At 38.7% G+C, this 12,040-nt stretch overlaps 1 protein-coding gene across 1 annotated transcript in view; it reads left to right on the top strand.

Moving 5' to 3' along the window:
• The window catches only part of LOC140857037 (outer envelope protein 80, chloroplastic-like), a 5,193-nt gene extending 505 nt beyond the window's left edge, over positions 1-4,688 (top strand). Inside the window, exons 2-8 of the mRNA XM_073255237.1 lie at positions 34-177; positions 1,100-1,170; positions 1,316-1,374; positions 1,585-1,610; positions 1,978-2,124; positions 3,686-3,755; positions 4,187-4,688. Of these exons, the coding sequence (XP_073111338.1) occupies positions 34-177; positions 1,100-1,170; positions 1,316-1,374; positions 1,585-1,610; positions 1,978-2,124; positions 3,686-3,755; positions 4,187-4,341 (672 nt within the window). The 3' untranslated portion in view covers positions 4,342-4,688. The remainder of the gene's footprint in view (positions 1-33; positions 178-1,099; positions 1,171-1,315; positions 1,375-1,584; positions 1,611-1,977; positions 2,125-3,685; positions 3,756-4,186) is intronic.
• The last annotated feature ends 7,352 nt before the right edge of the window (positions 4,689-12,040 follow it).

The following is a 12,040-nucleotide window of genomic DNA, read 5'->3' as shown; positions in this document are numbered from 1 at the left end:
TTATTAATTTGAGGAGTGCAAATTTTGTACTAGAATTCTCGGACTCCGGGATCACTTGTTCATGGGACGATCCGATCTGCTCGTGGTGGCCTCACAATTGCACGTGTTACTGCTGGAATTGAGTATAGTCAACCTGTCAGGCCCAAGTGGAGTGGAACACTTGGGCTTATATTTCAGGTACTTTCTTTGAAATAATTTGAATTATTTCTTGATGTTGACTTTTCATCTTTGACTTCGAGTTGACAATTGAATCTGCTAATGTTTCTGAAAAAAAGTCCCACGTTTTCCCCCATTTGGCCTGTATTTAACGCTAACACTTATCGCGTATGATTTGCTGGGTTACTGCCATCTTTTCTGCATATCCAAAACCTGTCTGGCATATACCTTTGTTGCTATGTCAACATTTCCCAAGATTCTATACTATTGTTGGAAGTGATTTATCTCCCAATATATATATGAAAACTGATGATACAAATACCAACATATAGTGATGAAATATTGCAGTTAAAGAGGCATGCTTGTAGTTATCAACTGACTAAACTTTCTTCCTCGATTAGCGGAGTAAATGATAATGATGACTAATAGGATCATGTGCATGGTTAACGTTCTCCAACTTTAAACATATTATAGTTTAAAGCATATGTTTATTAGAAGAGAAGCTTCTTGAAACATGCTCGTATTATAGAAATCTTTGACACGAGCACATGAATTCTGAATGAAAGCTCTAAACAAATTTTTGCATGACCTTTGAAATATCTCTATAATTTATTTGCAGGGATTGCATCAATAGATTTGTGGCTTAATCCATTTAACCCTCATCATGACTTGCATATTATACTGATACCCTAGGTTCTATCATTCTTATTATCACACCTCTAAAGTAGTATAAAATCATTACTTTTGATATGGACCACAGGGAACAAATCTAAACATGATCATAATGGTCAAGCCTTGAATGATAGGCTGATTTTTTCTTTTTTGGATAAAATCTTATAAATTTTCAGTTATGTTCTTTCTTTGATCCTTGCTTCATTGTATGCTGTCTTATTTATTTTCCTCTTACATCACATTTGCCTGTAATAACTCTTATCATTCTTAGCATGCTGGTGCTCGTGATGATAAAGGCAATCCCATAATCAGAGACATTTACAACAGTCCATTAACTGCAAGGTATTTAGGGTTTTGTTTTGCTCTTCTGGATATCTGAACCTTGATATAGACTACTTAACTACATCATCATCTCATCATAATATTTTGCTTAATTTATCTATTTTTCTATCTTCATTGAATTTTATTTCTTTCTTGTATGTTACAGTGGCAATGCTTATGATGACATGCTAATTGCAAAGTTTGAAGGTGTCTATACAGATTCTGGTGATCATAGCTCCTCAACAGTTAGTTTTTTCTTCTCAAACTTTTCTTAGAATAAACAATTATAAATACATGTTTTCTTTGCTCGTCTCATTTGGCCTTCCATAACCACCTTACTTGCAGTTTGTGTTCAACATGGAACAAGGACTTCCTGTTCTTCCTGAGTGGTTATGTTTTAATCGAGTGAGTGCTCGTGCTAGGCAAGGGTATGAGATTGGGCCTGCTCGACTTCTTTTAAGGTATGACATCACATGCCTTCAATCTTTTGATGTCAAAGATATTCATTGAAACCATTTTGTCATTTTAATGTTAGCTAAATAATATTCTTTGTGGCATTGCTCTTTGACATGTTGAACCCTGTTTGCTAAATAGCTGTTTTTCAAAAATAGTTTCCTATTCCTATTTTTGTTTAATTTTTCTTTTGGCTCAGTGACCCCCCACCCTTTTTTTAATAAAAAAAAGAGAATAAGATGGGTCATCATTTTATTTTATGGAAGTGTTAAGTGGGTATTGATGAGGCTGCTCAACAGTAGGTTTATCTACATTTAATGAGCTGGTACTTCAGTGCCATTTTTTGTTATGCTCATCAGTCTTTCAATGCTGTAGTGTATCCGGGGCCATGTTGTTGGAAATTTTCCGCCTCATGAAGCATTTGCTATTGGTGGGATAAACAGTGTCAGGGGTTATGAAGAAGGTGCTGTGGGTTCTGGTCGCTCATACATGGTCGGTAGTGGAGAAATCTCCTTTCGCATGGTAAGTTGATTCTTGTGTCCACCTATTACAAATTGCTACTTCTTTGCTGATTGATCTTTCCGGTGAACTATAAGAATGAGAGTTTATTAGTGGATTGTATTTTATTCTCTATTAGAAGGTTTAAACCTCCATTGCTAATAACCAAGACTGGAGTAGAAATCACCAATGGTATAATACTTCCTAATTAGCTAACTTGAACTTCCTTTTTCTTTCTTTCTTTTTTTTGTGTGAGAATGAGGAGGAAATCGAGTTTCCTCCATTTATTAGTCATGAGAAAGAATATACAGCCACTACATAAAAAATCCAGCTTTTGAGTTACATCAGATTGACTTTGAACACGTTTTGTAGAACAAAGTTGTTTCTAGGTAATGAAAAGCTTCAAGCCGATGCCACCACAACTGAGACCCTTTTGTTGCATTCAGTCCATGGAGAACAGCAAACAGCAAGGGACATCTGATCCCAAGCTCGTTGTATGGCAGGTTAATCTTGCTTTCCTCCAAGTGTCCAAGCCAAGGGAAGGGTGGCAGGTCATCCTTCAACTCTCAATGCAGACTGGAGTTTGTTCCAAATCTCTCTTGCAAATGAACAGTGAATGAGGATAGGTTTAAAAGATTCTTCTGCTCTCCCATAAAGCATGCAGGCCTGATCCAACACCCATACTTTTCTAGCTAAGGAATTCATGGTGTGAATTCAATTATGAAGAGCCAACTGTTGGAAGATTTTGATTTTCTTAAGGAGGTGCCCCATCTTCCACAAACAATGGTAAGAAGGACAAACCAACCCTCCTTTGTTCACAAACTTGTAAAATGAAGACACTGTGAAACCCTTACGGTCAGTGAGCTTCCATGCAGGCCTGTCATCCTATCTGGATGCAGCCATAGGCGGGAGCAGCTCAGTTACTTAAACCATTGCCTCATCGTCCTTAAGATTTACAGTTCTGGCGATATTATGGGCCAATGGCCTTCTCTTGTTCGCCAATGTGAAGCCATTGATAAGGAACCTACATTTCTGAGTTGAAGCAAAGAGCTCCATTAATGTGAGCATCAAAGCTCGTTTCTTTTGGTACAACTTTGTTGTTTCCACTGTTAGGCCTCATGTAAACATTTAATTATCTTGATCTGCAACCAGTTATAGAGAAACCATTTGTCTAACTGAACTTGTTTGGTTAGGAAGTTGGACCACTGATTGCTGCCTGCATATTTATCTCTATGTTTCAAAGACCACTACTCGGTTTACTATGTAGAAATTTGACTCATCCTTCTGTTATAGCTCCTCATCATAGTTCAGTTTCAACCTTAAAAATTCACTGCTTGAAGTCTAAACCATGCAATTCTTTTTTCTTGTTTAAATCATATTAGATCAGCTGTAGTGAATATCTTGCTGATGTAGATGCTGGATCAATCCTGAATCATTCCCTGCAAATCATTATATGCAATGAATCTGGTCATATGAGTAAATATAGACGAGCATGCATGCACATCCATTATGATGTTTCCATTTCTTTTATTCCATTTGCGTATATAATTGCCTGCTTGTGTATTTTATTCTGTTTCTTTTATAGTTTGGGCCAGTAGAAGGCGTGCTATTTGCAGACTATGGAAATGATCTTGGTTCAGGCCCTACAGTGCGTGGTAAACCCTTTGTTCTATTATTTCAACCCCTGTTATTCATTTTCTGTCATGTTTGTCCTTAAGCTAATGAAGAAAACAACATAAACCAGGCGATGGTTAAAAAGCACTGTTTCTGTAGGCTTTTTATCATCGGCCGGGGGAAGACTTCATTTTTTTTCGTCCTTTGCTTTTGTATTATGGTCTCAGCCACATCTTTTTTTTGCCTTTTTTGGTAGAAGAATTGTGTTTATGTTGAGACAACAATTTGGGTAGTATATTTAGGATATTTCTGATTCATATATTTATAGTCTTGTATCACACCAATAGTGGCATTCGGGAGTCGTTAATATTTTCCATAACAATAGCTAAATGAAGGCAGTTCGGTGGGGCATAATATGAATAACGCTTATCACTTGATCTCATCATTTTGCTTCTTGCTGTTGCTTGATCAGGTGATCCGGCTGGAGCAAGGGGAAAACCTGGGAATGGTTGTGGCTTTGGGGCTGGCATTCGTGTCGACTCGCCCCTAGGGCCTCTGCGCCTAGAATATGCGTTTAACGATAAACTTGCAAGCAGGTTTCACTTTGGAGTTGGCTATCGCAACTAATTCATTCCCTTTCTCCTTTGGACCTTCGGATCTATGCGAAATTATTTTATGGTGTTAGTTTTTCCAGCGATTCAGGTATCATTATCACACCTTCAGGAAAATATATCGCATTGATTTTTCTGGCTCCAGGGCTGTATATGGGACTTGTCGTAGAGCATATATATTTGCAGTCTTTCTTTCATCGGCCTTGTACGAGCATGAAGCTGTTTTTTTGAGGAATTTTGTGCCTAGAGCAAGACATGAGAAGGCTTGTAATGTTATGTATAGATATTTCAAATTTTGGATCATGTACCTCAGCAGGCTTTATATCTCCCAATCATATTTTAGATGATTTATAATTTCGGTCATACGTAATGGAATCATTTATCTCTGATTCCTAAAATAGAAATTCTGGGTGGTTTGTACATCTGCTAAAGTCACTGAGGTCCCGGAAGTTCCATTCCCGTTTGAAAGTTACCATTTATTGCCTATTTTGGTGCTGTGCATGTAGTAAGAATTCTTTCGTTTTGAGTAATCCTAATTATGTACTAGCCTAAGCTGAGGTTATTGGCATGGCTCATGAGACCTATCGTCATGGAGTATTTGTTCTACGTAAGGCTTTACCTTATTGCTGATATATGTTTGCGGTGTTCAATTCCAGGTGGGGTAGGGTTGGAAACGGGTTTTGGGCCACCCGTGCCTGGAGTAGGCCCTTTATATATATATATATAAATTATTTTTTTGAGTTTTTTAAGGCTGCGGGACGTGAAGTTCTTTGCGGCCTGAGCCCGTAAAGAAACGCTGAGAATGGGTGAGGCGAGGGTTTGGTTTCGTCTCGGAAATTGATTAAATGGGAGCTATCTATGTAGAGTCGAGGTTTAATAAGTTTTAAAATAGTTATTATATAAACTGACATGCGCACTTGTGGTCTGAGATTCCTCCAGGGTTGGGAAAGGCCAAGGCCAAGCCCAAAGCCATGCTCAAGCCCAGCCTCTATAATCCCTAAGTCAGACGCGAGTGTTCGGCTTCTCTCCCGTGGCTTGTACATGGCGACAGCTGAGGAAAGGAGCAAGGTTGATACAAAGCAAGCAGTGATGCTTGTACAATTAGATCATCATTACCATGGTGGCCGTAACAGTCTTCGCCAAGTATTCACTACATTGTCTACGTTGATAGGATAACTGTTATCGAACATTTTCTGTGGCTCTTTTCTCTTTTTTTTTTGTTAAAAAAAAAAAAGTGTTGCTGAAGTCATTGCCTGGATACAAATGCTCTCACCAGTATTCCACCACCATTACCCAGCCGATCATATGATCAATACAACCATTATAATATAATTAGATTTTTGTTGCTCATTATCAGCTGATGCCTCATTATCTTCGAGAAAACATAGGACTACAGTGAATAGACTGGTGACATTTTATTTAAAAAAAAAAAAAAAATCTGTCTGTAAACATTAACTGAAAAAAATAATTCCCAGCGATTTGATTTTTAAGTTAAAGGATGGTAGAATGAATTTCCTATAAGCAGCCTCTTTTATCCAGCTTCTTTTGTTTAAAACGCTACACAAATCTCATATCATGCAAATAATGAATGGTGCTCTTACAAGGTTCATCATTCTTTGTAACGAGGAATATTTATATACAACGATGTGTTTCTTATTGATAGTTCTCGTACATGATAGTGAAAGCTCAGCTAATACACCGTCCTATTAAATGACACTATTAAGAGCCATGATTATCTCATGAATTCAACGTCAATTTTATCGATCTTGTGTGAAATGGAGCAGATACCCCAAATGAATTTCCATATGCTGACTCACATCTGGCAATCAGCATGCAATGTACCAGCCTTATGTGGCTTCGACCAAACATATTAGGTCCACAAAGTGGTAACAACAATAATTATAAGCCTTCTTTCGGAGTAATGGTGGAAAAGCCACCGTTCATGGTTAAGCTTGAAACGTCTCCTTGGCACCAGCACTGGAAAAAGAGTGCCAACTGATGGACCATATTTTTGTTGGTTCCTTAAAGTCTTATCTTTTTCAAAGAACATATATACCTACTTCTCATTTGTTCAAGTTCAGCTATTTAACATGTTCTTATGAACTCTATGGACAATTTTTGAAGGGAGAATCCAGCTTTTGGTAAACCTTTGAGAGGCAATTAATTTGATCTTTTTGATCGTACGGCTATTCATATAAATTTGTTTAGAGTGTGACTCATCATGATGTATTATGTTCTGATGGAGCATGGCATGTGCAGTACACATGGCATGGAGTCTAATTGTAGACTTCCACAAAGAAAGCATATGAGCATTTTTACATAGTAAAATAGATTGAGGAGAACATTCCAATTAATTTCTTCACCGTCCCTAGGTGCCAAAGAGATGATGGGGGCTTGCTTACTCTCATTAAATTGGAAAAACTTATTGCCTACACTGCATGAACCCCATCAGCCAAAATATATTGGCATAGAGTTTTATTCATCATGTGCTGGTCTTAGTGATCGGCCCACTCAAATGCGCCTCGCTTATTGGTGGCATGCATGGGTTTGCTGGTGCACTCATTGCATTGCACGCTATAATTTTTCTTAAATTGGAGATAGAAGGTTGATCCTCCGCATCATCCACTTGGTGGGTAGCCGATGAAGAGTGGATGTACTCATTAAAGCAGCGTGCTCACAAGTTTCTCTCAGTGTAAACTGTAAACCCTGTCATGTCACTTCCAGAGAGGTCATAGACATATTATGCATTATTATAGTTAAGAACATGACAGTGTCACAGGTCATTTTGAAATGGCCTACGTGAATTCTTTTACGATCGAGTTGATTGTGGATGTAAATGATAATTATATAAATCCTAGTTGTTACCTGATTTTTGGTTAGTCCATGTAGCTGTATTTATTACTGTCTCCAATGGTGAATGGCTTCTTAAATTACATCATAATTTGTGACAAGGACTGCCATCACCTAGTTTTGGGGATTGGTCCAAGGAAAAACAATTATGGCATTCAGATTCCCTGTATTGTGCTTCACATTTATTAATACCTGTCATGTGGAATGTTGGTCAGCTTAGGTAGAGGAAAATCCCATTCCTCTTCGCAGCCTCATGCCTTGAATGCATGGTTGTGTGGAACGACCCCCTTTCAGATAGTTTACTTTATATTATTGGTTATGTTGACTCCTCACATCCGCATGCCTTGTAATTGTCAACATTAGGAGTCGGGAAAAGCAATATGAAACTGATAATCTAAAGATCTTTCCCTTTTTGGTTAAGGTATCTACTCAAGTAGCTATAACTCCGATCTATCATGATAAGATCGATAGCTCTGAGATGCAGCTCAAAAGCAACTTAACACATCATATAATTTGAGTCACGTTGCAAGCATTTGAACAAGCAGACCGATATGCATCTACAATTTGAGCTGCATGCGGCTCGATTTATTGGACTCTAAATAGCTCCTAAGTCGCCATGGAAAGAATCATGTTACAACTTGTGGTCAATGCCTTCTAGACGCCCTTAATAAATCAAAAGCCAGAAAAAAGGTGGCGCAGGAAGAGAAACCTTTGCTACCTTTGATTGCATGGTAGACTTGAATTCAATCATACTGCCCGTGGGACGCGGGAGTCATGGGGTTCTACCCTGACCAAAATCTCCCACAGACTATGGCTACATTAGATCTTAAATGCTGTCAAAAAATATGACTTGGTTTCTAAGAACTATATATTCATCAAATCATTTGGTAATCCAATGATTCATGAATGCTCGGTGGAATTTTTCAGTAATTTATGCTACAGGCTTGGTCAGTTCACCTTGGCTGACTTGGACCATAACTTGGTTCTTTTTTCCCCCCGCAGTTATGCTTAGCTGCAGGCGTGCTTGACTTCTCCCAGTGCAAGAGTCTGTCAGCATGAATCAAATGAGATCAGATTTAGGGAGCTTGCAAGGGATGCAAAACATGGATTCTAACGAGCAGCCGGCCGTTGAAATTGACTGATCGATAAGACTATTTGATGGTGGTGGGCTACTTCCTCTTTAATTTCCCATAGAGACTTCAAACGTAGAGCAATTGCACTCTTTCCAAGCTTTAGGCCATCTTTTAAGGTGACTAGACTACGAGATCTTTTCATTTGGAGGCCAAATGTGAAAAACCAAGCCAACTGAATGCTGACCTCCAACGAACAATTTCTTTTTCAGTACGTAGGATTAATGATAATTAGATTTATGGGTCCTATGTAGAGCTATAGCATGGCTTCTGTCTACTGGTTAGGGCCGGGACAAGTACCCCAGGTCCTGATGAATACAAAAGCACCAAATCACAAGGCCATGTGACGCTAGAATCTAGCAAGCATTTACTCCCTAGGACTGCTGTTAAATTTTCTTACTGAAGTTTATCTCAAGTAGTTGCATAATAACAATTACTAGTAGCAGCAAGTAAACTCTATAAGAAGGTTGAGCTATGTTTAGAATTAATTCACCTGAAACTTATTGCACTTCAAGGAAAGGCGATTACTATAGTTTCACCCCTGTGAGGGAATCATTAGGCACATTAGTTACTTATATCAAAGACATGTTTATCATGATCCTGTGACCACCAGCAGGTCCCTTATTAAGTGCATCATGAAAGCTTTCTATCTTTTGTGTCAATATAAAGAACAAACTATAGCAAGTGTTTGTAGACACCATATTTAATCGAACTATAAACCTTATCCCCTTTCTATCTCTCTCTCTCTCTCTGTCAAAGAAAAAAAAAAAAAAAAAGAGAAAAAACTGCAAAACTTTTTCCGAACTGCCTCGAGTCAAATAATCATGTCGATTAATGAGCGAAGGCCCGCATCGATAAATATTCATGCCTTTACAGGTGTCGAAATTCCATCTCTCTCACAAAAAAAAAAAAAAAAAAAAAAAAAATCATGCGTGATCTGTAGAGCACGATACACTTGGAGTACTGTTTTCTCTTTTTAATGTCAAATTTCTCAACTCTTCCGCCAGTTTTTCCTCAAGACAACTCCTTGAACCTTAGAGAAGCATGCCAACTGAGTTGTTTAATTAAATTGCACCCATGTAGAAGGTTTGGTTGGTGACAGACTGTAAAGATCACATCAGCCAAGGGACACTTTGTATGCTTTTGCTTGGGTGATGGGTCCTCCATTTTGGTCCATGCATGTCTTTGTGCCGATGCCAACTTTTTGATCCATTTTAATTGAGAGTAGAAATGCCATGGGATGTTTGAACCAATTAACTGATTCATATGCTATAGGGCGTGAACCCCCCTAGCAAAGAAAAAGCCTAGATGGCCAGGTCATTCACATGGTCACTGCTGGTTCTTATGAGGGGGAAAAAGGTAAAAAGGAAGATAAAGAGAATCCCAGCCTGTGGACATGGCAGCATGTCTTTTGTACGCGTTACCCTTTAGGTAGCATTGGCTTTAGAGATTCGGGAATATCATGGAAAGTTTCAATTCAGCTGCACCCAAATGGATCCATATATTAAAAGAGTGTGAGCACCCGAGCAAAAGGAAGCAAGGCCTGACTGGTCCGCTGTCTCCAATCATTCATGTGGCCATCCAACTCCACAACTAAATGGAAAAGAGAAAGCAAAAAGCCATCCTCACCAAAAGCCATCTCCCCCTCCCCTAAAAATGTTACTAGATCCATCTCCTATGGGGCCTCACCTTGATCAAGATTTACTTCAGAGAGTAGGAAACCTTTTTTCTTATCAAGTCCATCTAAATCATCCATGCATCAAAAGGAAGCTAGGGAAGTGGCAGTACAGTAGTAAATCCATTCTATATAGGTGGCCAACCGATTTCCTCTAACTATATGAGGAAAAGAAAGCACAAGGGTTCCTCTCCCAAAAATGTCATCATTCCATCTAACACAAGGTCACAATCCAAATATTCATGTTGGAGAGTTAGGAAATACACACCGCAGATTCACAACTGAATTCCTATCAAGTTTCATATATTTAGTGCTTGTGAGACCCATTCAGTATGTGGCCAATGACTTTACTCAACCATGTGGCCAACCAACTGATGGAGAAACTAAACAAAAAGCCATTATTATCATACCCGTTTTCCTCCTTTAACCCAAAGGTGCAGAAGACTATCTACCATAGGCCACCTTCCTAATCAATCATAACTTACATTCTAGACAGTGAGAGAAAGAAAGCTTGGATTCAACTCTTTTCGAATTATGAACTACTTTTGAAATGTATGTGAGCCTCCAAGCAAAATGTAGCAAGGCCTGGCACGTCCAATGATTTCGATCATACATGTGGCCTCTTGCGCATTAAAAGTAGAAAAAAGAAAGCAAATAACCAATCTTCCAAAAATCTCTCCTCCTCCTCCTCAAAATGTCACTAGCTCATCTTCCATATGCCCCATCTAGATATAGCAATGGAACCCCCCTTCACTCTCTCTCTCTCTCTCTCCCTCTCTTTCTCTCTCAGCATTTAGAATTCTCCAGCGAGGCGCTAAATAAGTGATACGTATCCATGTAAGAAAAAAGAAACTACTTTCTCCAAACTCCAAACGGACATACTGCATTCGCCCTAGACGTCAAAAGATCGTTTTCCATAGAGCCTCATTCAAATCAGCACACAGAGGCTCCCTGATAGAATATGTAATGGTGGTGGAACATACAACAATAGTATGAGAAACTATATAAAACAATGGAGAATACAACTTTTTCTCACAAACCCTTCTCCTTTTTTTTCTATTCTGGATACCACTTCACCACACCGTCAATTCTACAACAACCACCTATTTATAGGTATAAGAAATGACCTTTTGACTCCCCTAATAAATTTATCATTTAGACTTCCCATGTGACTCTTGGATTTTCCATGTGACTCTTGGCTTTTCCATGTGACTTTTGGTTTTTCCATGTGACTCTTGGTTTTTCCCACTTCAATTAAGTTTACAAAATGACCTTTGGATTTCTTCAAATATATTTAATATTTGCTTTTTCCAACACCCCCCCTTAAACTTAATTGTTCTTTCTTCATCATGCCAAGAGAACTTTTAAACTTGGTGAAGAGCTCTGCTCCTAATGGTTTAGTGAATATGTCGGCAACTTGATCTTGTGTCTTCACATACAGTAGCTCTACTTCTTTGTTCTTCACATGTTCCCGGATTGAATGAAAACGCACATCAATATGCTTGCTTCTTTGATGATACACCGGGTTCTTTCCTAGTGCAATAGCCGACTTGCTGTCAATGCTTATCTTGGTAGGTTCCTTTTGCTCAAAATGAACTTCCTTCAGCAAGCTTCTTAGCCATATAGCATGTGATACACATGCGGATGCAGCAACATATTCGGCTTCACATGTAGAAAGAGTAACAATAGGTTGCTTCTTTGACATCCATGAAAAAGCTGCATCTCCCATAGAAAATACAAATCCGGAAGTACTCTTCCGATCATCCATGTCTCCAGCCCAATCACTATCCGAATAGCCCACAAGTTCAAAGTTACTATGATGAGAATAAAATAGTCCATCAGTAATAGTACCTTGGATATAACGAAGAATTCTCTTTGCTGCCTTCCAGTGCATTAATTTGGGCTCCTCCATGAATCTGCTGACTAGGCCGACTGCATATAGAATATCCGGCCTAGTACATGTCATGTACCTCAGACATCCTACCAAGCTTCTAAAGAGAGTAGGGTCCACAATCTCTCCTTCATCTTCTTTTGACAGCTTTGCTCCACAATCAACGGGG

This window comes from Elaeis guineensis, chromosome 1 (assembly GCF_000442705.2).
Source record: "Elaeis guineensis isolate ETL-2024a chromosome 1, EG11, whole genome shotgun sequence".
Lineage (NCBI taxonomy): Eukaryota > Viridiplantae > Streptophyta > Magnoliopsida > Arecales > Arecaceae > Elaeis > Elaeis guineensis.
This window is presented reverse-complemented; position numbering and strand designations above follow the sequence as displayed.